At 46.6% G+C, this 26,524-nt stretch overlaps 2 protein-coding genes across 4 annotated transcripts in view; one reads left to right on the top strand and one right to left on the bottom strand.

Moving 5' to 3' along the window:
• The window catches only part of PI4KA (phosphatidylinositol 4-kinase alpha), a 147,403-nt gene that overhangs the window by 61,130 nt on the left and 59,749 nt on the right, over window positions 1–26,524 (top strand). For both annotated transcript variants that reach the window (XM_003281433.4, XM_030815901.1), the window contains exon 19: window positions 1,201–1,251. In XM_003281433.4, the coding sequence (XP_003281481.2) occupies window positions 1,201–1,251 (51 nt within the window). The remainder of the gene's footprint in view (window positions 1–1,200; window positions 1,252–26,524) is intronic.
• On the bottom strand, window positions 6,673–20,926 carry SERPIND1 (serpin family D member 1). 2 transcript variants are annotated; one of them, XM_003281434.4, is made up of 5 exons: window positions 20,245–20,926; window positions 14,170–15,074; window positions 10,165–10,438; window positions 8,246–8,390; window positions 6,673–7,519 (listed from the first exon to the last, which is right to left on the bottom strand). In XM_003281434.4, the coding sequence occupies exons 2-5, from the start codon at window positions 15,056–15,058 to the stop codon at window positions 7,328–7,330; spliced, it is 1,500 nt and encodes a 499-aa protein (XP_003281482.1). In that variant the 5' UTR covers window positions 15,059–15,074; window positions 20,245–20,926; the 3' UTR covers window positions 6,673–7,327. The 2 variants fall into 2 exon arrangements, with proteins under 2 accessions (XP_003281482.1, XP_012363597.1); XM_012508143.2 differs by lacking the exon at window positions 20,245–20,926 and having other exon boundaries at window positions 14,170–15,184.

Raw genomic sequence — 26,524 nt, 5'->3', positions numbered from 1 at the left:
AGAAGTGCGTCCCGCGTGTCTAGCGGGACCTTAGGCATCAGGATAAGAGCGGGGTACTGATGATACAAGGTGGTGCTGAGCACCTGAGAAAGCAGAGGCTGTAACCTGTCTGAGGGGCGTTTCAGGAACCTGCTCTCCCCTGAAAATTGGACCTCAGTGCCCCACCTTGTGGAGGACAAGGAGCTATAATTATAAATTAAACTAAGATCTGTGGGTTGTTCTCCATCATCACGCATCCCTTAGGCTATCGGTTTCCCAGAGGGGACCAGGCAGGGCCACCTTTGTGGCCCCTAGCCCAGGGAAACCAGCTTGGCATTCTTTTTAAATTTTCAAAAAAAATTTTGTGAGTACATAATAGTTGTGTATGTTTACAGCTTGGCATTCTGTCCCCACCACTGAGGTGCTGTGTGGCCTTGGCAAGCTACTGAGACCTCCCATGAATCTTCCCAGAAGTTAGTGCATGTGAAGCACTCAGCGCAGTGCCTGGCCGCAGTGAATGCTCAAGGTCTTCAGCTGCTGTCGTTATTATAGATTAAGAGCATAAATCAAGTCGGCTTAGGCCAGTGCTTCCAGAATTTTTACTAATCAGTGTGTACTGAAGATTAGCTACATTTGTGTGTCTAGCCAGGGAGTCTATCTTTCATTAAGTAACCCCCCAAATTTCCCTAACTTGTGAAGAATATATGTTTATTTTAGAAAAGATACAGAAGCCTATAAATAGTAAAGTAAAAAGCACTTATCCCTTGACTCAGATATATAATCATTACTAACACTTTGACAGATTTCTTCCTAGCTTTTTTATGCATATGTATTTATTACATAATTGGGATTGAATCATAGCATAGTCTTAAATCTTGATTTTTTTTTCATTTGACATGTGCTGTGGGCTCTTTCCATGGTGACTAAATGCTTTTCAGAAAGTTGTATTTTAAATAGCTGTGTCCTATCTCATTATGCAGAAGTACCATGATTTACATAATCATTTATGTAACCATGGTTTATTTTTCACATTTGTTTTCATTTTTTGCTATTAAAATTATGCTGGATGAACATCTCTCTGCCTCTCTCTGCATATCTCTCATCATTTCTCTTAGATTAAGACATTCCAGGTTTACATAACACTATGTTGTATCTTGTGTGTTTTTTTTTTAATAAAAGAAACACATACTCGTTAATGACAACAATTCTGTTCTTTTCTAGGCTTCTAGCAGTGCAGGGAACTTGGGAGTACTCATTCCTGTAATAGCTGTGGTGAGTATTCATTAATTGAATGATAAAAACTGCAGATACTGTGTTCATGCTGTAAGTGTGACACACAGTAAATTCCTTAGAAAGGTGCAGTGTTGAGGCCCCTATGCCTCTAGATGTGACTGCTTCAGCCATCACCAGCTCTTCCATGACAGCCCCATAGGTGTGTCCACCATGGCACACCCTTCACTCCCTTTCTCCATGCCCTGCCTGAACCCCGTCAACCAATTGACAAGGGCACTTGCTTTGGTTCCCTGCCGGGTGGCTCCCAGGTCCTAAATCTGACTCCACTTTCATCCTGTGTCTCATGCCCTTGTGACTGATGCTGGGCCAGCTCCCTGCTTCCATCCCTTCCTTGGCTCCTTCCTGCAAGTGCAGGCCTGGAAGCCTCTTGTTGGCGCTCAGGCCTCGGAGCTATGGCCCCAGTCTCCTTCGGGGCTTTGTTGGCATGGCGGGCACAGTCCCTGCTTCCTGTGCGGCACCATCGTGTTGGAGAGCCTGTTTCCATCTTGTCCTGTCCCAGCCTGGGTCCGCTTCTTCCCAAATGACTTGTAGAAGTTGTTTTTCCCTTTCTTCGTCACTCCTAGCTGCGAGTCCTAAGCCCAACACCTATGTTCCAGTATTTATTTTCATCCCATATTCTCTCCCTTCCATTTAACTGACCTTCTAGGCCATCCCTTGTGTCTGCCTTACAGTGCCTTCCCTCCTCCTCACCCCATAGTAGTTCAAGTCTTGAGCACTTACATGTGTCCCCTTCACCTTGTACACCAGAGGGGTGGGCCTGGTGGCAGAACTGCTAGGGCAGCCTAGGGACGTGGAGGTCAGGCAGACAGGTGGCATTGCAGGCACAGAGAGGCACCTCTCCTGGTCTCATTGAAGTAGTTCTTCTGCTCACACCATCTAAGTGTTCATCATTATTCCCAACCTGGGGACTTCTAGGGTGCCCAGTTTTGGCTGGCCAAGGTAGATGAAAAATAGTGACTGACTGGTCTGCCATTATTTATCTTTAGTAGTAAAATGTCATATGTCTCATGTTATTTATTTATTTTTATTTTTTGTTATTTTGTATTTTATTTTTTATTTTTGAGACAGATTCTCACTCTGTCACCCAGGCCAGAATGCAGTGGTGCGATCTCGGCTAACTGCAGTTTCCACCTCCTGGGTTCAAGCAATTGTCATGCCTCAGTCTCCCGAGTAGCTGGGATTACAGGCACGCCCCACCACGCATGGCTAATTTTTGTATTTTTAGTAGAGATGGGGTTTCACCATGTTGGCCAGGCTGGTCTTGAACTCCTGGCCTCAAGTGATCCACCTGCCTTGGCCTCCCAAAGTGCTGGGATTATAGGTATGAGCTGCTGCGCCTGTCCTGCCATGGTATTTTTCATGGACACCCCCATTGGTTGATTTTTTTTTTTTTTTTTTTTTTTTGAGACAGGGTCTCACTCTGGCACCTAGATTGGAGGGCAGTGGCACAATATCAGCTTACTGCAGCCTGGACCTCTGGAGCTCAAGCAATCTTCCCACCTCAGCCTTCCAAGTAGCTGGGACTACAGGTGCACATCACCATTCTCAGCTACTTTTTCTGTTTTTTTGTAGAGATGGGGTTTTGCCATGTTGCCCAGGCTGGTCTCGAACTTCTGAGCTCAAGTGATCTGCCCACTTCAGCCTCCCTTAGTACTGGGATTGCAGGCGTGAACCACCATGCCTGGCCCCATTGGTTGATTTTTCAAAACAGAAATTTTCCCACTGTGTGGTTAATGTTGAGTAATGTAAGCTTGTGTGTTTAAAGTGCTGTTGTATGTGGGCCTTTTGTGTGGCCTGGAGGGAAGAGTAAGGGGCATGAAGCCCAAGGTACTCTCTTGGCAGTAGGCTCTGCAGGAGAGCAAGTTTTAGGCAGACAGGGAGGATGCTTAGGGCAACACTAAAATCAGTGAGTTCCAGGATCTTTGACCATCAGAATTTGATGACCTGTATTCTTGTGAACTTTCAAATATGTTGAGCAGTTGTCATTTAGAGCTTAATATATGCATAGTGGAAATCTGTCAGGCACTTTGCACTTTAGGGAAGCAGTGAGTGGTGAGGTTGGTTGAAATTACACAAATTTGAGGGTCACAGGGTGCCAGGTTGGACTCCTGGTCCTGCATGTGGGATTGTGTGTGAGCCTGCGCCTCTCCAGGCTGCTGGGGTGGGTGGTACAGGCAGAACTGTTATCTGTGATAGCTTAGCACATGCTCATTTAAATACTCCCCTGATATGACCTTTTACATGAGTAGAATAAGTGTATTTTTAGTGAAAGTTAATGGTTATATTATGGGGGGGGAAACAAATATTTGATTTTATTGCTCAACAAAGAGCACAGAGATCATGGGTTCTTGCATTTACTTATGGTTACTCCTTGGACCTTCTGGAAGAAGCTAATTTCCAGAGGTGGTTTTTTTTGTTGTTGTTTTTGTGTGTGTGTGTGTGTGTGTGTGTGTGTGTGTGTGTGTGTGGCTTTTTTTTTTTTTTTTTTTTGAGACAGAGTCTCACTCTGTCACCCAGGCTGAAGTGCAGTGGCACGATTTTGACTCACTGCAACCTCCGTCTCCTGGGTTCAAGCTATTCTCCTGCCTCAGCCTTCCAAGCAGCTGGAATTACAGGTGTGCACCACCATGCACGGCTAATTTCTGTATTTTTAGTAGAAATCAGTTTTTGTCATGTTCACCAGGCTGGTCTCAAACTCCTGGTTTCAAGTGATCCACCCACCTCAGCCTCCCAAAGTGCTGGGATTACAGGTGCAAGCCACCACTCTTGGCCTACTTATTTTATTTTTTAAAAGAAAGATATACTCTATTTTGGACCTTTGATGACACAGTGTCTCAGATTACTCTGTTGAATGGAAGTACCGGTGGATTTGGGGCAGGAAGCCTGGGTTTTGGCCCTAATGCAGCTGTTCTCAGTGACTTTGAGGGAGTGGCTAGGAAGCCGGGTCGTACAATCTCTGAGGCTCCTTCCTGGCTAGGTTTGATGATCTTTGTACTACAACTTCGTGAATAATACTTCTTCAGAGATGTCATTGATTAAATTACTTCAGTTGTTATTTAGCTTGTTAGTTAAACGTTTTGAATGGTATCTAATGCTTAGAGACTTAGTTGTTCCACTGTCATATAATAGTGATTTAATAAGATGCACCTCCTTCTGGAAAAACATTCATGTATTTCACTGAGAGCAAGTTTACTTGTGTCACCAGTCACTTTTGTGGCCTTGGAAGGGTTACTTATTTTCTCAGTGCCTGCAAAACCAGGTGTGTGTGGATTAACATGTTTTAGGTCACAGAGAACCTTTTTGAAAACTGCATTCTCTGTCCATGGAAATCCGTTATCATTCTCAAGATTTTGCATGTAACTTCAGGAAGTTAAGTGGAAGCAATCTACCCAAGGCTCCCCAGTTAGGAAGGCCTGGCTTACGTACTCTCTTAGATTGAGAATAACGTGACACCCTTTCCTAGTTCTTGCTAAAACCAAGCAGTGATCTAAATGCTTTCCAGATCAGGCACGGTGGCTTACACCTGTAATCCCAATATTTTGGGAGGCCAAGGTGGGTAGATCACCTGAGGTCAGGAGTTTGAGACCAGCCTGTCCAACACGGTGAAACCCCATCTCTGCTAAAAATACAAAAATTAGCCTGGCGTGGTGGCACGTGCCTGTGGTCCCAGCTACTCAGGATGCTTAGGCAGGAGAATTGCTTGAACCCAGGAGGCGGAGGTTGCAGTGAGCCACGATTGTGCCATTGCACTCCAGCCTGGGCAACAGAGCGAGACTCCGTCTCAAAAAAATAAAATAAATGAATAAATAAATAAATGCTTTCTAGACATTAATTTGATTAATCCTCACGGCAATCCCTCAAGGTAAGTGCTGCTAGTCTCCCCATTTTACAGATGAGGATACTGAGGCACAGAACCTGCTACTAGAGTTTCATAGCTACTAGATGTCAGAGCCAGGATTCAAACCAGGCAGCCTGGCTCAGAGCCTGTGTTCTGAATGAATACTCTCCTGCTTTGAGTAACAGATGGGCTAGTTTCTGTAAGAGGGGATCGGAGAGATTCTGAGTGGGTATACATGAACAAAAGGCATTGAAACGGGGGTTTCTGGATGCTCGAGTGTGGAGGACTCCACACCGGCTGTAGCAGAGAGGGCACTGGGTGAGCAGAAGTGACCACTGCCTTTCTGGGTATGGGACAGACATGGCAAAGGACTGAAAGGGTTTTTTGAGATTATTATGTTTAGAAATGAGAGGAGCCAAAAGGAAGCTGCAGCAAGATGAGAAATATAGGACAGGCACCAGAAAAGAAGAGTGGTGAAGCAGGTTGGAGAATGACAGAAAAGAAGAGTGGTGAAGCAGTTTGGAGAATGACAGAAAAGAAGAGTGGTGAAGCAGATTGGAGAATGAATTGAAGGAGTGGGCCATCCGCAGCATCAGGGCTCACCAGGAAGCCGAGAGGATGGCTTGGGGCAATTCACCCAGCCCCTGCACCATCTGCTCTCAGCAGAGTAAGGAGGCAGAGCCCGGTGTGGGAAGTCAGGAAGGGAGCAGGGGAAAGCAGGGCCGCAGGGTCCCCCTGCCTGGGTGTGGATTCAGGCCTCAGGCAGATACCTTCCCTTCTGTGAGCTGAAATTGCTTCTGCAGCTGTAAAAAGGAGGGGTAACAGTGCCAGCCCCCTAGGGATTGAGGGTAAGGAGACTCTGTGAGATAACCCACAGGCACGCCTACACAGGGCAGTGACATTCCCCTTCAGTCCCTACTCCCTTTTACCGCTCTTCTTACTGGTATTGGTCTCATGGGGTCAGAAACCTGTGACAGGACTCCTTGTGTGGTCCCTGGAGTCCAGCCAACCTGCACTTGAACCCAGCCCCACTACTTCGGCATCTTGGACAGGTTTCAGAACTCTTCCAACCCTTGTATTCCTCATCTGCCAGGCTGTGGGGGTTACAGTTAGACACCTGCACACACAGCACCTGTGACCATCAGTCGTCCCCTCACTGAAAGAGCACTGGCACTCTTGCGTGCTGAGCAGCCTCTGTGGATTTCACTTGTCTTACCCAGGGATTGAAGGATCCAGAAACATATTCCTCAGGTGTCATCTGCTCTGTCAAACCAGACCCACTGCAGGACCAGGTGTGAGGGATGAAAGCTGCAGCAGCCTGGCATAGACTGTGGGAGCCCTGGGGCTTGTGTGCCGCTTAGCACCGCACAGTTCTGGGGTACCGCACAGACCCTCCCCAGGATTCAGCACACACCTGTCTTGTCCTGAGAACGTGCCCTGCTGTGGCACATTGTGGTGCTCAGGTGACTTCCTGTCAGCCTTTATCATACTTGGAGTTGTCCAGGAATTTGGATTTGGCTTTTGATATTTGAGCTTCAAAAAATAGAGAATTATAACAGATACACAGTAAATGTGGCTACATTTATTTATCTCTAGTATGGGAGACATGGCACACACTGTCCTCCAGGTCACGGGGAGGCAACAGCAGGAGGGACTGATGGCATTCATCATGGATTTGAAAGGTCAGGCTTTGAGAAAATTAAGCCCTAACTTTAGCCCAGGGCACCCCTCATATGTCTTGAGGTGGCTTCTTCCCTGGACATCAAGAATGGTGCTAGTTGTGTACCCTCCTTGGGAGAGGTAAGGAATTAGTCACACCACTCGTTTCTGTGCTTGGTATTCAGATGAGGGGCCTGGTGGAGAAAGGCTTGAGTGACAGAGCCAGGTGTGCAAGGATGGGGTCACCAGAGCAGGAGGTGCTTAGGACGCACTGCTCAGGTTTGCTGTGAAGACGGGGGAGGTGAGACCCTCTAGGTAACAGCAGACACACTACAGTTACAGTGACTTCTATGAGCTTACAGCATGGGCTGTTGTGCAGAATTGATTCCAACAAGCCTCTCTTCTTGGGTCGTTTCTAAGGTCCTCTCATATGGGCCTCGAATTCAGATTGGTAGCATAAACTACGTAAGTGATGCTAGAACATCTCTGTTCTCATTGTTGGAATGGAAACAAAATGAGGGTGCCCCCAAGACACTTCAGACACCCAGACTTCCACCTCTAGGACCTGCTGGGGTTGGCCACTCTTCCCATGAAGAGCAGGCAGCTGGTGCGGTGCTCGTAGATGAGGAAAAGAAAGGGGCGGTCGACAGTGAAGCGGACTTGGGTGGACAGTGGCATGAACCCCACCGTGGTCACAGCGGTGGCTTGGGTGCCTTCCTCGTTCACTGTGATGGTGCCTTGGTGCTTGAACTGTTTGGAAAGGAAAGTTGTCAGATTCTGGAGGTCAGCACACAGAGGGCTAGAGTGCCCAGCACAATCTCATATCATTCAGGGAAAGGATCCAAAGACAACATGTAAGGTGGAAATCACAGCTGGTCAGGGTCACCTTTGAAAATATCTGTCACCACCTGTCAGGGGCAGCCGTTGCACTTAGAGGCCGGCTAGGTTCATGTTCCCTTTTGGCAGTGCCTGTGGTCTGAGGGTCGTGGGGGCTGGTGCAGGACAGGTACTCCAGCGCCAGCTCTCCACACTGCTGCGCACTTCCCTGGGACGGGGAACTGGGTCTGCTGCACTGTTTGGACTGGTGTTCCCTCTCTTTTGCTGAGCGCCTGATTGGTTTAAGTTAAGTATGTGTGTAGTGAGGTGTTTAGTGGCTCTTTCATGATTTGGCTGGGGGTAGCTATTTCCCAGACTGCAGCACATGTCTCCCCTGTCGCTGGTGTCAGCGGGAGTGGGGCTCACCCCATGGCTGCTCTTGGGACCTCCCTGCCCACTAAGTGTCTGCCAGGTGCCATGCTCTCCAGCTGGCATCCACGAAACTAGGCATTCTGTGTACCCCACCCAGGCCGAAGAGCAGACTCAGCACCCCAAGCTGGGACATCAGATTGGGGGGTGGGTAGGAAGGGCAAGTGGAGGTGGGGCTGTGCTGAGGCAGGCCCTGGGGACGGGGCAGGGGGTGGACAAGGGAGTGGTTACCAGGTTGATGGCGATCCTTTGGTCTGAGATGCCTGCCATGTTGCCATTTTTGTCAAACAGCGTCGTGATCCCCATCAACTTCAGGGACTCCACTAGATTGTAGTTCTTCTCCAGCTTGAATTTCGGCAGAAGCACTTCTCGAGTTCTAGACAGAAAAGGAAAGAGGGGCCCAGTTTTATTGAACCACAAGTTACAAAAGAATCATGATTTTCCCTTTAAAGGGCCACGGGTTACATTTATCACAGAATTGATATAGCACTTATTAAAATTTATATTCCGGGACTGTCAGTTGAGGATTTTAGGAAGCCCATTCCATTGTAATTCCGCTACTGAAAACCGAGGTGTGTTTTCTGTTGCATGATTATTTCCTTGAGACTGTGGTTCGTTTCCTATCTTCAAGGTTAGCAGCAGAACTTTTCCTGGTTTGTGGTTTAAAAAGGCATCTAAAATAATTCTCTGGTTTGGTTTCCCAATTTTAGGCATTTGGTGTTTTTTTTTGTAATTAAGGAGTCGAATATCTGGTAGTGTACTTTTAAAAAGAACCTTTCCTGTATATACTAGACAATGCTGAACATTCTCAATCTTTGTCTCAACTTACTCAATCCCTAAGGGGGTGGATAGCAACAGTAGTGCCTATGGAGTCAGTCTGGCACTTTGCAGGGGATAAAGAGATTTAAGGTGCAATCCCAGCTGGATGGGCAGGAAGGCTTGATCTTCTTCACTCTAGTACCTAGCTCATACCTGGCACCAAGTAGGATCTCAATTAAAAGTCAAATGGGTCAGGCACAGCGGCTCATGCCTGTTAATCCCAGCACTTTGGAAGGCCAAGGCAGGAGGACTGCGTGAAGCCAGGAGTTCAAGACCAGCCTGGGCAATACAGCAAGACCTCATTGCTACCAAAAAAAAAAAATTTAATTAGCTGGGCATGAAGGTACACGCCTGTAGTCTCAACTATTCAGGAGGCTAAGATGAGAGGATCACTTAAGTTCAGGAGGTTGAGGCTGCAGTGAGTCATGATGATGCCACTGCACTCCAGCCTGCATGACAGAACAAGACCTTGTCTCAAAAAAAAAAAAAAAGTGCAGTCCCTTTCTCAAGAGCTGCCTGGCTGCAGGGAGGAATGGAAGGAGGCAGCTACAGAAGGGACGTTGTTAAGGAAAAATTCACAGAGCATGATGACTGGCTACCCGGGCAAATCCCTTCCTCTAAGAGCCTACTTTTCTCAGTTTGGTTGCATATTTTTGTATTCTTGTCCTATAAGGAGGTTCAAACCAGAATCACTTCTTCATATGGGCCTAGCCAGTATCCAGTAAAACAGAAATAAGACCTCTCCATTCTTTCTGCCATGACCCAATAATAATCTCGATACAGTACTTAACACCTGCAGTTTTAACTACAGAGTAGTGAATAATAATAGAGGAAATCATGAATGATGTGTCCTCGGTAGGCTAAGTTGGAATTTCCTGGGCAGGGAAGAGTTGAGCCAATCTTTTTTTGAGTGCCTCTTAGGTTCCAAGTACTGGGAGGGGCGCTTAGCATCACTGATTCTGTTATTTTCTCACAGTGACCCGGGGAAGTAATGGAATTATCCCCATTTTAGGGATGATGAAGCTGGGACCCAAAGCCACAAAGCAAAGTACATAGCAGAGCTGAGATTGTTTCCAAGCTGTCTCTAAGTCACCTGCCCCTAACTTCTGAAACTGGCCCCTGGAGGGCAGATGTGTCCCTTATGAATGCTCTCTAATCATCTCTCATCTCAAGCAACAAATTGGGGCTGAATTAACAGAGTGGCCCTGTATGGAAGTTCTTGGGTACTTGTACATAATTCTCCCTTTTTAAAAAAATGATCCATTTTCCAGTATTCCCAGACACCCCCAGCATCTGGGAGATCAAAAGAACAAACACACAGTGTGAAATACCTGTTTGTCATGCTTTTTTGCCATCTCTCCACCACCTGGGGTGTCAGTTGTGCTTCGAGGGTCTTCATCCCAGACATCTTGTGTGGGACCACAATTAGCATGCTGATGCCCCCCACGTATTCCAGCTGGAGAACGTCGCAGTCCAGCTCCTGGTCATTTGTTGCGAGGAAATTCCCCTTGGTCTGCATCATGGAAACCTTGACTACCTCTCTCTCATTCAGCCGGAAGTTGTGGTTGTGTGTCATTTCCACTGGGAATTTATTCACCCAGGATCCTGTAAAGGCCACAGGAAGAGGCTGTTATGAGAAGGTTCCTTTAGGGAAATCACCTCACCCTTGAGAGTGAATCTGATTTCCCTGGAGGCCTCATTCAGCTAGCCTGCAGAGCCGACCCCACAGTCTCTTGATTCCTGAGGCCTGGTTTGGGCAGAAATTTGCATTTCTAACAAGAGAGGTTAACAAGAGGTTACCCCGACTGGAATAGTTTCTGGATTAGGGTCTGATACGAACTAGTTTGACCATGGTAAGACACCTAACTCGCTTCTATTTCTTCATCTGTCAGATCTGTCAAATGAGTAACTTTGAGCTCTTTCCAGCTTTTATTACTGTTATTATTATTTTGTTTTTGAGACCAGGTCTTGCTGTGTCATGCAGGCTGGAGTGCAGTGATGCCATCATAGCTCACTGCAGCCTCACACTCCTAGGCTCAAGGGATCCTCCCGCCTCAGCCTCCCTCCCCAGTAGCTTGGACTACAAGCACATGCCAAGCCTGGCTATTTTTTCTTTCTGTCTTTTTTTTTTATTGTAGATGGGGTCTTGCTATGTTACCTAGGTTGGTCTCAAACCCTTGGCCTCAAGCAGTCCTCCTGCCTCAGCCTCCCAAAGCACTGGGATTATAGGCATGAGCCACCCTGCCAGCCTCAGCTCTGTCTTGATGGCCTTCATCCCTCACACTGTGATTCGGTAGTGACTAACAAGACATTTGGGTGTTGCCATGTTGCCCTTAGGATCACCACTATAGATATGGGGACAGTGCTGTGTATCCAGGAATAAGCCCATGTCTATGTTAGCTCTAAGATGTGAGTAACTAATAGTAATGGGTAACTAGTAGTTGAGAACTGGCCATGTGCCGGGCATTCTTCTCAGCACCTTTCCTGTATTATCTCATTTCTGCTCCTAGCAACATGCAAGTTGTGTGCTTTTTGTTATCCTTGTTTTACATATGAGGAAACAGAGGTGAAGTAACTTGTTCAGGGTTTCTAGCTGATGGGTAGAACAGCCAGGATGAGATGAGCAGGAGGTGTCTTGGAGGTTAAAGTACCAGACAGCTCCTGCCTGCCTGTGAGTGAAGCTCGATTCCCTTCTCCCTGAGTCTGCCTCACTCAGGGTTTCTCAACCTCAGCATTTTTGACATTTGGGCCAGATAACAGTTGGTGGCAATGCGGGCTGCCCTGTGCATGGTAGGGTGTTTAGCAACATCCCCAGCCTCCCCCTTCTAGATACCAGTAATGCTTACCCCAACCCCCCAGGTCGTGACAACCACAAGTGTCTTCAGACCTTGGGGACAAAATTGCTCTTTCAGGAATCATGGCCCTTTCAGTTTGGAGGGAGCTGTCCCATGTCTCTTGGGATTCTTTCCTTCTGACTTCCTCATGACAGCCTGCCTCTGTTTATTGTGCTTTACAAAGTGATTATCACATTAAAACTAGAATAAAATTAGTAATGGAGATGATTCCATATGAAATTAAGTGAAATTAAAATTACACTTCTAGACACTCCTCCCCTTTGAGATGCATCCCTGAATGATTTGGGTACTCCTAGCATTTGATCCCTTGTGATTCCCAGCATTGAGTGACTATTCTCATATGATGGGGAAAAGAAGCAGAAGCATTTGCATGTGTGTTTACACTGTGGTATGACACGGGTTACTGTGTTTAGGAGATTGTCAACTGACCATGCCTGATCATTTCTCCACCTCCATGCAGGCAGGGATGGTACTTCTCTGCCTGTCCCTGAACCCTCAGCCAGGGCTAATGCAGAGGCTCTTTGGTGTGCTTGGGGGGCTCCAACAGACCAGTAGGTTGGAGGACTTTGATGCTGCCAAAAATGCTTCTGCCAGCCTGTTCTAAAGTCAGTCCTAAACACAGGTTATTTGCTATAAATGTCACTAACAATATCATATATGTTTATCATATTGTACTAGTATTGTAATCTACAGTTTCATTCCCTTGAATTCGCTGAGCTCTTGCCATGTGCCACTCTGTTGCATCGCCATTGCTTATGGTTCTTCCCTCGGCCCTGTCAGAGCGGGTGTTATCTCTGTGATAAAGAAAAGGAAAACTAAGTCATAGAGATGTTGAATGACTTGTCTGAGGTCACACAAACGAGAAATGGCGAAACCAGGGCTTAGACTCTTGTTTGCTCAATTCCAAAACGTGTACTAATAACCTGTAATGAAAAGGATATGTGTGTTCATCGCGTACGTGTGGTCTCTGTGTGTGTGTCTGCCACAAGCCTGTTAGAACTCAGCCTTTGATTCCACCCACAGGAGGCCAGCATTGTACCTTGCCTTGGGGTGGAAACCTGGGTGTCAGAGTGACACTGCTTGGCCTATCCAGCAGAATGCCTGCCTTGTAGAGCTGCAGGGTCCTCAGCCAAGGCACAGAGCAGGTGTGTGGACAGATCAGGAGGGGCTCTGGCCCCCTTTCCCTAAACAGAAGCCAGGAGCCGGGCAGGGTCTTGTTCCTTCACCTGGGCTGCTATAAAACCACAGGGGCTAAGTAGCAGAAAGCACTGGCCTCCAAGTACTGCCCTTTGCAGGTACCTGGTAGTCCTTGGTGGCAAAGAGAAGTGGTTATGTGTCACTGCAATTAGTCCTGAAGCCGAACCATTCCTCGTGTCGCCCCTTCCGCACTCTCAGCTTAGAGAGTAAAGTAGAGGTTTCTTCTGGTCTGGTCCAGATGAGGATATTTGAAAAGAGAGGTTTGGATTTTACAAATCCATGCTCATTTATTCCTAGGATTCCAGGGGTCCTATGTGTGTGTGATGTGTGGGGTGACCTCCTTAAAAAGTGCCCTTGTGCTCAGTCCAGAACAGTTGCTGGGGAAGTAGTAATTTATTTCTCCATCCCACCTGCCCAGTAGTTCAGAAGTATCCTGAAAAGCACTTGTAGGTGTCAGTGTCAGCTGCTCAAGCTGAATAGTTCACAGGTGCATTTCTTTAGCGTTTTGTCTATATTCCTGCTTATTGATAATTGGGAAAGGAAAAGAGAAAACTCAAATCCAGGCTGGCCAGATGCTAAAACAGTTTTTGTATTATTTCTTCCAATTTAACAGATTGCTAGGGATGGCCTGCGTGGGTTCAGCTTTGGCTCTGCCCCTTAGTAACTGGCTGCCCTTGGAGCATCGTTTTACTTCTTCTTTTTTTTTTTTTGAGTTGGAGTCTCACTCTGTTGTCCAGGCTAGAGTGCAGTGGCACAGTCTCAGCTCACTGCAATCTCTGCCTTCCAGGTTCAAGTGATTCTCCTGCCTCAGCCTCCCAAGTAGCTGGGAGTACAGGCACCCACCACCAGGCCCAGTTAATTTTTGTATTTTTAGTAGAGCCAGGGTTTCACCATGTTGGTCTGTTGATCAGGCTGATCTCGAACTCCTGACCTCAAGTGATCTGCCTGGCTCGGCCTCCCAAAGTGCTGGGATTACAAGCGTGAGCCACCGCGCCCGGCCCATCCTTTTACTTCATGCCTTGGTGGCTTCCTCTGTAAAATGGGGATGCTAATAACAGTGATGACCTCACAAGGCTGTGTTAAAGCACAGAGTTAGGGCTCAGTAAGTATCAGATGCTACTGTCACTTCAGCTTGGCCTTCCCTGTCCCTGTTCCAGAGTCAATCTTGTGTCTAGTTTTCCTGGATAAATTATAGCTACAGTACAGTTCTTGGCATTCAGTCTACCCACATACAAAAAGAGTATGTTTTGGATTTGCTGTGAGAACTGTAAAGGTGCTTCTTACCTTTGAAGTAGATGCAGTTGAGAATCATCATCTGGGTAGCAGGGTCTATATTCTCTAGAGCATCTTTTATGAGGCCCTTGGTGAGCTTCATGATGTGGTTGTTGGTTTTTAATATGAAGGCAGGGTCTGAGAAGTCAGCTACCTGAGCCTCAGCAAAGTAATACTCTCTTACTTTAGTTTTGAAGTCAAGCAGGATTGGAAACTGCTTCTGGATATAAAGGTCATTGACTGACCGCAGTGTGTACCCAAAATTCCTCCTGAAGAGGCGATGAGTCAGCTTACGGAAGAGATTATGAATGGTCGTGATTTCATACTTGCTGCTGGCATTAACAAAGTCTTTAAAATGCAAAATCGAGTGCACTTGTTCATGGGTCTCTCCCTTCAGACCTAAGGAAATCATACCCATCGCAGTAGAAATGCCAACGGGTGCTATGAAGATGTTATCGAAAGTGTTGACCTGGTCTTTCAGCACTCGGTAGAGGTTGAAAGCGAACTTGGCATTGAGGATGTTAAGACGCTGGATCCGGCTCTTGCCATGAAAAAGCTGGAGGATGTTCCCAGCACTCGCATCAGAGTCTGTTGGGGAAACTGACAGACTGTCGACGATGTCGATGTAGTCGTCATCTTCACTGAATATCTTCTCCAGGTCCAGATAGTCGTCGTCCTCCTCCCCTTCTGGAATCCAGTCGTTGGTGACAGTGTTTTCCTTGTGGAAGTCGGCAGGGAGAAGAGGCATGCTCAGGTTTTTGTTATTTAACTGCTCCCACTGGGGATCTGCAGACTGAGCAGTTTCCCCTCCCTTCTCAAGCTGATCCAGCGGGCCTTTGCTCCCACCCCACGCAGATGTTATGATGAGGAAAATGAGAAGTGGGTGGAACAAGTGTTTCATTTTGGCAGAGCTAAAGCTGGGAGGGAAAACAGAACACAGTGAAAGGCGGCCTGGCTGATCCGCACCCCGCTGCAGCATCCACATGGTAGGTTCCCTGTGGCTTTGACTCAGGAAGAGGCCCTCACAGCATTAGTTCTCAACTGTTTTAGGATCATGGACTTTAAGAGAATCTGATGTAGATAAACAGACACCCAACCTTTGATGTGGGACTCATAAACCTCACTGAAGGGTCCGTGGGCCCCTTGGTGAAAATCCCTTCTTTAAAGATTTGCAAAACTAACCTTCTAGAATCCTGGGAGCTCAGGCATCCCAGGGAGGAGTTTCTTTTTCTCCAGACACCTTGTCCACCACCTCCAGACAGTGTTTAGGTACCAGAGACAAAGTTCCCACCAGGGGCTCATGGACCAGTCAGGGGACAGATGGGACAGACGTGCAGTAAAGCGAAGGCTCTCAAAATAATGCTGCCAGAGCACATGGGGATATGGAAAGGGGTGCGGCTCTACCCTGTGTGGTAGGAGTGGAAGTGCCCAGAGAGTCAGGGAAACTTCACTAAGAGCTGAGCTTGAGTGGGCACCTGGGGCTGGTGACTGGAGAGCACCCAGAAGGGATGTGCATCAGAGGGACTCAGCCATGCTTGTGTGACTCACACCATTCCACCTTTGCAATGGAGATGCTGTTGAAAAATGTCCATGGGCCAGGCTTTCTGAAAACATATTCTAAAGATACTTGAAATGTGTGTAATCTTTGGGGTTGTTTAATTTGTTGTTTTTTTTTTGTTGTTGTTGTTGTTGTATTTGGCTTTTGTTGTTGTTATTTTCTGAAATGGAGTCTCACTCTGTCACCCAGGCTGGAGTGCAGTGGTGCAATCTCGGCTTACTGCAACTTTGGCCTCCTGGACTCAAGCAGTTCTCTTGCCTCAGCCTCCCGAGTAGCTGGGACTACAGGCGCACACCACCACACCTGGTTAATTTTTGTATTTTGTGTAGTAGAGATGGGGTTTCGCTGTGTTGGCCAGGCTGGTCTCAAACTCCTGACCTCAGGTGATCCACCCACCTCAGCCTCCCAGAGTGCTGGGATTACAGGCATAAGCCACTACGCCTGACCTGGGGTTGTTTAATTTGCAAAAGATTTGGAACTTGTCTAGTGCTGGGACCCCCTCAGGGCATAGTGAGATGATGTGGTGGCAGCCCCAGAGGTGATACCACTTGCTGCAGGTATACTTTTTTCTCCTTTGTATCTCTTAGACAATGGCTCCCATTGCTGTCAGGAGCAACTAAATCTTCTATGTTACTGCTTCTAACACAGGGTTAGAAACAAGAGATAAAGTCTGTGTGAGGGTGATGTCAGCAAGCTCTTACTCAAGACCTGAGGGGCACTCCCTTTATTTAAGTAAACAAGATAAGCTTTTAGCACAGAGGCATTATGGCAATCCGGTCTTTATCTGTTCCTCTCTGACTCGTTCAGAGGAGGATCTGACTTGGCCTGTCAAATCTGTTTTGGCTGCCAAATCCTTTGTCTTTCTCTTGCTTACTTCCTGGTTATTAACTGCACTCTGGGTAGATGAGCTTTGATGCTTCCATGTTTTGCCAGGACAGTGACCATAGGTGTTTATAATGCTGACTCAGACAGGTAATACATGGTCCCAACTTCTAATCACCCCAGAAAGAACTGCCGGCCAGGCGCCGTGGCTTATGCCTGTAATCCCAACACTGTGGAGGGCCAAGGCAGGAAGATCACTTGAGCCCAGGAGCTCAAGACCAGCGTGGGCAACATAGCAAGACCTCATCTCTGTGAAAAATTAAATAAATAGGCTGGGCGCGGTGGCTCAGGTCGGTAATCCCAGCACTTTGGGAGGCTGAGGTGGGCGGATCACCTGAGGTCGGGAGTTCGAGACCAGCCTGGCCAACATGGAGAATCCCTGTCTCTACAAAAAATACAAAAAAATTAGCCAGCATGGTGGCGCATGCCTGTAATCCCAGCTACTCAGGAGGCTGAGGCAGGAGAATCGTTTGAACTCGGGAGGCGGAGGTTGCAGTGAGCCAAGATCGCACCATTACACTCCAGCCTGGGCAAAAAGAGCGAAACTTCGTCTCAAAAAAAAAAAAAAGAAAAGAAAAGAAAAATAATTAGCTTGGTGTGATGGCACACGCCTGTGGTCCCATCTACTTGGAAGGCTGAGGTAGGAGGATCACTTGAGCCTGCAGTGAGCCATGATCACGCCATTGCACTCCAACCTGGGGGATAGAGTGAGTCCTTATCTCAAAAAAAAAAAAAAACAAAACACTGCCTTTTGTTAAGCTTATTTTGTGTCTGTGACCATTTCCTATTAGATAGATATTTGAGGCCCAGAATATCTGCTGCCAGTTGAGGCCAGGTAAGAGTTACTGGCTGCAACTCCTAAGCAAATATTTGAACTCATTAGGCCTGAAGATGGGGTAACTGTTCGGATACTCTGTTTGAAATGCCGTCAGTGTAGTTAATGTTGTTAATGGCCTCTGTTGGATGCCTGACATGCTGTATAAGGCACTTTGTGTAACTGAGTTTCATCCTCCCAGCATTTTACATATCAGGAGACTGAGCCTTTCGTCACTGTCACTAATAAGTGGCAGTGGCTAGGTTCGAACCAAGTTGGTTGAGCCTCTAGCCCCACATCAAGCGCTCAGCCTTGTTCACTCTGGAGTACCAGGATGCTTCCAGACTCCCTGGCTGTGCAGAGCAGCTTCCTAGCTGTTTTCCCAGTGCCAGTCCCATTCCTTGGGTCTTCGCCTTATAATACTGTTGAAATAGTAAATTCAAAGTTTGTTTTAGTCACAACTAAGAAAGACTTTTGAATTGAACATTTTGGAGCAGGAAAGTCACATTGTTTCTGACTGAAAATGCCTGTTGCCTTTTCCAGGTCCCCATCTCAGCACCTGCCTGAGGCTGCAGTGCCACTAGTTTACACACGGGAAAACAGTTTCTAGAAACGATTTCTTTTTATTTTTATTTTGAGACGATGGGGTCTCACTCTGTCACCCAGGCTGGAGCACAGTGGCACAATATTGGTTCACTGCCGCCTGTTCCTCTCAGGCTCAAGAGACCCTCCCACCTCAGCCTTTTGAAGTAGCTGGGACCACAGGTGTGTGCCACCACACCCAGTTAATTTTTTGTGTTTTTGGTAGAGATGGGGTTTTACCATGTTGCCCAGACAGGTCTCAAACTCCTGAGCTCAGGCAATTCGCCTGCCTTGGCCTCTCAAAGTGCTGGAATTACAGATATGAGTTACCATGCTCGGCCTCTAGAAATGATTTCTAATGTATGTAGCTGCAAATAGAACTGGGCCCAGTTTCTGAATGGCACTTTGTGTAACTTAGCTTCATCCTCCCAGCATTTTACACATCAGGAGACTGTGTATCAACAGCAACACACTTTTAAAAGTCAGGAACAAAGAAAGTAAGCAGCTGGTAGAAGGCTCCTTGCCCAACTACACTTCAGGTGTCTTCCTCTTATCACTTCTTGGCCTTTTGGCTAAGATCAAGAAGAAGACCAGGCACAGGGGCTCACGCCTGTAATCTTAGCATCTTGGGAGGCCAAGGCAGGAGGATCGCTTGAGCCCAGGAGTTCAAGACCAGCTGGAGCAACATAGCAAGACCTCATCTCTATTTTAAAAAAGAAAGCCAAAAGAAGAAGGAACAAAGGGGGAAAAAGTTTTCTTCTCAGATAAAAATAAGGTTAAAGAACATAACAAAAACCAACTTGAATAAATAAGCATTCAGGAAAACGTATCTGAGGCCAGATAGAGTGGCAGAGTAAAGACATTCATGTTTTATCCCGGTATTCAGAAGTTATATTTGGAAACGTCTTATACCCTGTTCCCACATTATCTGATGAAAAGCCAAAAATAGTTTTCATCATTCCCTTACCAGAGGAAGGAGAAAAGATCTCTGATATCTTTTATGGATTGAAATTAAAGATCTGAAGGTAAATCTTCCTATTGTTTTGCTATTTAGTATAACAAACATTGTAGAAGACATTTAAAACTATCACTAGGTTGTGATTAAATCCAGATTACTATTTGAAGAGAAACAATATATTTTAAAGATAAATCATTCAAAAGTTTGTTTTGCTTTTTTTTTTCTGGGAACTTCATATTGTGCTTTCTTGCTAATTGCCAGAGCTGGGTTGGTCTTTTCCATCACACATCAGAGCATAACACTCGATAAACCGTCGTCCCTCCTGGTGTATGGTCTCCAGGCCCAACAGAGCAGACAGAATGGGAGAGAAGTAACTGCCTAAAGTTTGGAAAACTTTTTATTTTGAAGTAACTTCAAACTTCCAAAAAAGTTGAAAGAATAGTGTAGTAGAACAACTCCTGTATACCTGTACTGAGATTTACCAGGTTTAAAATTTTGGAACCTTTGCCCTGTCATTTTCTCTCTCTGTGTGTGTGTGTGTGTGTGTGTGTGTGTGTGTGTGTGTGTGTGTTTGTGTGTACGTGTACTCACGGGCATGCACATACACATTTTTTCTTCTGGACCATTTGAGAGTAGGTCTCCTATATCTTGTTCCTCTAACATTTTTTTTTTTTTTTTTTGACGGAGTCTAACTCTGTTGTCCAGGCTGGAGTGCAGTGGCACGATCTCGGCTTGCTGCAACCTCCGCCTCCCGGGTTCAAGTGATTCTCCTGCCTCAGCCTCCTGAGTAGCTGGGATTACAGGCACACGCCACCACGCCCAGCTAATTTTTGTATTTTTAGTAGATACTTGGCTTCACCATGTTGGTCAGGCTGGTCTTGAACTCCTGACCTCGTGATCCACCTGCCTCGGCCTCCCAAAGTGCTGGGATTACAGGCGTGAGCCACTGCACCCGGCCCCTCTAACCTTTAATACTAATACTTCAGGGAAAATACCTAAGAGCAAGGATATTCTCATACATAATCACAGGACAGTTATCCAATTTGATTAATTTAATATAAGTATAATATTTTCATCTATTCCACAGTTCCTATTCTAATTTTGTCAACTCTCCCAACAATGGAACTGACACAGTTTTATAATAGGCACATTGAAAAATGGAACCATTTCCCACTTCTAAAACAGTGTAGAAAGCTTCTGAATTCTTAGTTTGCTAGAAAAATGAACCAGTTGCCTATCTGTAAACACCACAAATAATTTATAATCAGCAGAAACATTAGAAGCCCAACTTACCTCTGTGTTTCTGAGAAGTGGCGCTTCAGAGATGAAAGCAGCCAAGGTCATCAGTGGGGTTTTGATGTGAACTTTGGTGCTGGGCTGTTGCTGCATATTTTCCAAAGTAAATATGTCCCAATCCAAACACCAGGCAACTAGCTTGGTCAGCACAAACCCCCTCAGCTGTGCCTTTGATAACTGCAGACTGGCTTGCAGCTCCTCATCTCCAGTTCTTAGAGCTGATATTTTGAGTATATGATGGTTACTGTGTTAGCATGCACACATAGGCTTGGTGCAGGAGAAACCCCTCCTGAGGTCACCACATAAACAAGGTGCTCTTCAGGCCTCTGGGGACCAGGCTGCATTGAGGGTAGCTGAAAGTAGAGATCATGCATCTGCCTCCAACTGTGTCTTCTCTTCTGGGATGATCACAGCATCTGCCCTCCACCTACTCTCCAGGACTGATGTGGCTGGCTCAGCTACTAGGCAGGTGTCTCTGTCCTTCCGAGAGCTTGTTCCTCAGTGAAAGGTGGAGGAGAGAGGACAAAATTAGTGGCTTACAGAATAAGGACATCGTGGCATGGACCTTTCTCCAGTCAAGAGTTGCTGTGTTTGTTGCCAGTCGGTGCGGCCCAGCACTCCTGTCTGTTGTGGGACAGATAGGACTATTACTGAGCAGTGCCTCCCAAATTCAGGGCCACTTAGGCATTCATGGGGATCTCTGAGGCTGCGACACATTTTGTGTTTATGGGTTTTTGTTTGTTTGTTTTGAGACAGAGTTTCATGCTGCTGCCCATGCTGGAGTGCAGTGGTGCGATCTCAGCTCCCTGCAACCTCTGTCTCCCAAGTTCAAGCGATTCTCCCGCCTCAGCCTCCTGAGTAGCTGAGATTACAGGCGCACACCACCACACCCAACTAATTTTTTGTGTTTTTAGTAGAGATGGGGTTTCACTATGTTGGCCAGGCTGGTGTTGAACTCCTGGACTGAAGTGATCCTCCCGCCTTGGCCTCCCAAAGTGCTGGGATTACATGCGTGAGCCACCACGCCTGGCCCTATGTGTTTTTTGAGACAGGGTCTCACTCTGTCACCCAGGCTGGAGTGCAGTGGCGTGATCTTGGCTCACTGCAGCCTCAACCTCCTGAGCTGAAGCAATCCTCCTCACCTCAGCCACGCAAGTAGCTGGGAATACAGGTGCACACCACCATATCTGGCTAACTTTTGACTTTTTCGTAGAGACAGGGTCTCACTATGTTGCCCAGGCTGGTCTTGAACTCTTGGGCTCAAGTGATCCTCCCGCCTCAGCCTTGCAAAGTGCTGGGATTACAGGCATGAGCCACTGTGCCCGGCCTTATGATAATTTGTTTTTTAATTTGTGTTTTAAATTTTATGATCTAAAAAGTTTTAAGAATATTCTGGATTGTCTGGAAGATCAGCTTATCACAGAGACTGCTCCTCGAGAGCATGTTTGGGAGTGTTGGCACCCAGAGTCTATCTGAAGAGAGAATGTGACTCCTAGGAGAATCTGCGGGTGTGCAGGGGGCCCATGGGGGTGTCTGTGCATTGCTCCATTTGAGAAATTCCAGAGTGTAAAGGTCCGTTGTGTTCAGGACACAGACCGGTGGTTGTGTTTGAGTCTGATTTTGCACTCTAGCTTTTGTCAGAGCTGTCTTCTCAGAGCCTTCATCTGTCACACACAATACCGAGTCTTCAGCGTGGTGCCACAGGCAGAGGCTGCTGCCTGTGCCCACACTCCTCCTGGGCCCACCTCCCTCATTCTCTGTCTTGTTCTCACACATGCCAAGCCCAGCCCCAGCACAGCCCTGGCACTTGCTATTCTTTCTGCCCAGGGCACCTTCCCTGCAGACCAGCAGGTGGCCGCTGCTCTCACTGTTCGCTCTTGGTTTCACCAAGGCATCACCAGCCACCCTGGCTGAAATTGCCCCTTGGCCTCCAGCTGTCAGTATTCTGCTGTCTGAAATGAAGGTGACAGTTACACCTACTGCATGAGGTTGTTGTGAAAATTAAATGAGATAATTTATCTCATTAATTAAACGAGAAAATTAAATGAGATAATGAATGTGTGGAAAGCACATAGAGTGGTGCCTGGCATTCAGGAAATGTTAGTCCTCATCATTTTATGGTATGACATATTTATTCACAGAAATGGTCTGGGAGGGGACACAGCATTCATTTTTCACTCTATATACTTTGACCTTTTTCTATGTGTATGTATTACTTTTGTTATTTTTAAAGCCAGTACCGGCCAGGTGTGGTGGCTCACACCTGTAATCCCAGCACTTTGAGAGGCCAAGGTGGGTGGATCACTTGAGGTCAGGAGTTCAAGACCAGCCTGACCAACATGGTGAAACCCCGTCCCTACTAAAAATACAAAAATTAGCTGGGTATGGTGGCACATGTCTGTAGTCCCAGCTACTCGGGAGGCTGAGGCAGGACAACTGCTTGAACCTGGGAGGTAAAGGTTGCAGTGAGCCAAGTTCATGCCACTGCACTCCAGCCTGGGTGACAGAGTGAGACTCTGTATAAATAAATAAATAAATAAATAAATAAAGCCAGTATGTTTCCTGCCTATCTAGATTTCTGATCATGTAACCCACTATTGAAAAAATTTGATTTCAGTCCCTCTTGACATTGACATTTTTCAATCATTTTCCCATTTAGTGGTAACAGCTTGTGTATGGCTTTTTTTTTTTTTTTTTGAGATGGAGTCTCGCTCTGTCACCCAGGCTGGAGTGCAGTGGCCCAATCTCAGCTCACTGCAAGCTCCGCCTCCCGGGTTCACGCCATTCTCCTGCCTCAGCCTCCCGAGTAGCTGGGACTACAGGTGCCCACCACCACGCCTGGCTAATTTTTTGTATTTTTAGTAGAGACGGGTTTCACCATGCTGGCCAGGCTGGTCTTGAACTCCTGACCTCGTGATCCACCCGCCTCGGCCTCCCAAAGTGCTGGCATTACAGGCGTGAGCCACCGAAGCTTGTGTATGGCTTTAGCCCCCACTGTAGAGCAGTACCTCCTGTCACACATGCTCCATTGTTCTTTTGCAGATTCAAGGCTTGTCTTATGGCTAGATATTTTTTCCAACTTGAAAAAAAATTTTTTTAGTTAGAAAAAAGCGGGGTCTCACTATGTTGGCCAAGTTGGTCTTGAACGTCTGTCCTCAAGCGATCTTCCCACCTTGGCCTCCCAAAGAGCTGGGAAGACAGGCGTGAACTACCTCATCCAGACTTTTCCATCTTTTAACATGAAATTTTAAAAATATACAGAGGGGTCAGGCACAGTGGCTCACGCCTATCATCCCAGCACTTTGGGAGGCTGAGGCAGGAGGATCACTAAAGTTTGGAAAACTTTTTATTTTGAAATAACTTCAAACTTTCAAAAAAGTTGAAAGAATAGTGTAGTAGAACAACTCCTGTATACCCGTACCCAGATTTACCAGGTTTAAAATTTTGAAACCTTTGCCCTGTCATTTTGTGTGTGTGTGTGTGTGTGTGTATGTGTACGTGACCAGGTTGGGCAACATAGCAAAACCCATCTCTCTCTCTTTTTTTTTTTTTTTTTTTTTTTTTTTTTTTTTTTTGAGATGGAGTTTTTGCTCTGTTGCCCAGGTTGGAGTGTAGTGGCTCCATCTTAGCTTGCTGCAACCTCTGCCTCCCGGGTTCAAGTGATTCTCCTGCCTCAGCCTCCCAAGTAGCTGGGATTACAGGCGCCTGCCATTATGCCTGGCTAATATTTATATTTTTAGTAGAGACAGGGTTTTACCGTGTTGCCCAGGCTGGTCTTGAACTCCTGACCTCAGATGATCTGCCCGCCTCAGCCTCCCAAAGTGCTAGGATTACAAGCATGAGCCACTGCGCCTGGCTAGCAAAACCCATCTCTACAAAAAAAAAAAAAAAATTAACTGGGCCATGATGCTACACACCTGTAGTCCCAGCTGCTCAGGAGGCTGAGGCAGAAAGATCACTTGAGCATGTACAGTGAGCTATGATTGTACCCCTCTACTCCAGCCTGGTCGACAGAGACCCTGTCTCTAAAAAAAAATATGTATACATACACAGAGAAATTGGAATAATTGAATACTAAATATCCATACACCCACAACCTAGGTAGAATAGTTAATATTTTTCCATATTCACTTAAAGACATCACTCACTTCTGCCCTGGGCACTAGCACCAGTGTTTCTTCCATGGAAGGGTCTCTGCCCTGTGCTGTGCTGTGCTACCGTCACTCCTGGGAAGATCACAAGCCTCACATATATCACATGTCTAGTCCAAGTCAGATTACTCTATGACTTCAAACATGTATTTTATGGCTTTTTTATTTTTATCTGGTCAGGGTTTCATGTGTTGCATTTGGCTGTTATATCTCTTTAGAATAAAGAGATATAACAGCCAAATGTCTATTTCAGTCTTCCCACTTCCCACCTGACCTTGACTTTTTTTTGTTTTTGAAATGGAGTCTCGCTCTGTCACCCAGGCTGCAGTGCAGTGGCGCGATCTCAGCTCACTGCAACCTCGGCCTCCCAGTTTCAAGCAATTCTTCTGCTTCAGCCTCCCGAGTACCTGGGACTACAGGTGTGTGCCACCACGCCCGACTAATTTTTTGTATTTTTGGTAGAGATGGGGTTTTACCATGTTAGCCAGGCTGATCTCGATCTCCTGACCTCCTGATCTGCCTGTCTCGTCCTCCCAAAGTGCTGGGATTACAGGCGTGAGCCACCACACCTGGCCTGACCTTGATACTTTTTAGGAGTGAGCAGGTCTTTCTGGAGACTACAGCAGTCTCAGCCAAGACAGTGGCCAGCAGGCTTGGAGAAGTCAGAGAGCAGGGAGAACCCACAGAGTCACTTTCAAGCTGACGTCCTCAAGAGGGAGCCAAGAAGTTCACGGTCAGGAGTAGGATCCCAAATCAAAGATAGACTCCACTTACTTCTTCTTTTCTGTGTCAAAACCACTTTGAGCTTCCCAGCCACGTGGAGCTACTGTTCTCATTGAGAGGGAAGCATTCTAGAAGCTCGACCCTTTCCATAACCACCAAAGTCTAGTTCTCTTTAGAAGGTACCAGAACCTCTTAGCCACATAAGCCTTGAATTCTGTAGTCTGGAAACCCCTTCATATCTCCACCATCACTTGGGACCTAATCCTGGGAGGCCGATCACTTCAGAGACAGTCAGTCCCACAGTTGCGTATTCTTACTGTCACCGTCCTTGGCCACTAGCTGAACTGGAAGCCCCTTGTCAACTGTCCTTTTGTGGCCACATCCTGTGTGGCTCTAGATTTCCTGCCCTGTGTCACTTCTGTCGGCTGCTGCCCTCCACATAGCCCTCTCCAAAGCGCCCCACCTCCTCAGCACCTACCCAGAGCCCACCCTGCACCCCCAGGTCTTGGCCCACTCTTCCCAAGGACACAGTGCACTGGTGGCTCTCGAGCAGAGGTGTGGAGCCTTCTTCCACACAGGTTGCCAAGCCCTGGACCGGCACCTGCACCCTCCCTTTGATTGTAAAAGGAACATGTTCATGGAAGAGCTCCAGGAAATACAGACATTAAAGAAGAGTGAAATCCCTAGCAACCCAGAAATAATCTTAATATGTGGCTGCTTTTTCCCATCTTTGTTCTATACATACATATTTAGATTTTTAAAAATCTATATCATATTATTTATACATTTTGCATTTTTTTTCACTTGACATATTGTGAGTTCTCCACATGTCACCAAATAGTCTTAGAAAATATGATTCTTGACTGAGCATGGTGGCTCATGCCTGTAATTCCAACACTTGGGGAGGCCAACGCGGGAGGATCTCTTGAACCTAGGAGTTTAATACCACCCTGGGCAACATAGTGAGAGCCTTTCTCTACAAAAAAATGTAAAAAGTCAGTAAGGTGTCTGTTTGCATGAAAAAAAGAAAAATAATAATAATAATAAGTATTATTATTATTATTAAGCCGGGCATTGGCCACCACCCCGTCTGGGAAGTGAGTAAGTAGCACCTCTGCCTGGCCGCTGCACCGTCTGGGAAGTGAGGAGCGCCTTTGCCCAGCTGCTGTACAGCCCTCCAAGTGTGAAGTGGCAGCCTTGCGTGTGATCTTTCTCCCCTCCCCAAGTTTGCATTTTTGACAGTAAAGTTTACTTTTAAATTAAAAGTTTTGAATTGGAAAAAATAATAATAATAATAATTAGGCCGGGTGTGGTGGCTCACGCCTGTAATCCCAGGACTTTAGGAGGCCGAGGCAGGCAGATCACTTGAGGTCAGGAGTTTGAGACCAGCCTGGCCAACATGG

Source organism: Nomascus leucogenys, chromosome 7b (genome assembly GCF_006542625.1).
Source record: "Nomascus leucogenys isolate Asia chromosome 7b, Asia_NLE_v1, whole genome shotgun sequence".
NCBI classification, from domain to species: Eukaryota; Metazoa; Chordata; class Mammalia; order Primates; family Hylobatidae; genus Nomascus; species Nomascus leucogenys.
Note: the sequence above shows the minus strand (reverse complement) of the source record. Positions and strands in the feature narration are given on the sequence as shown.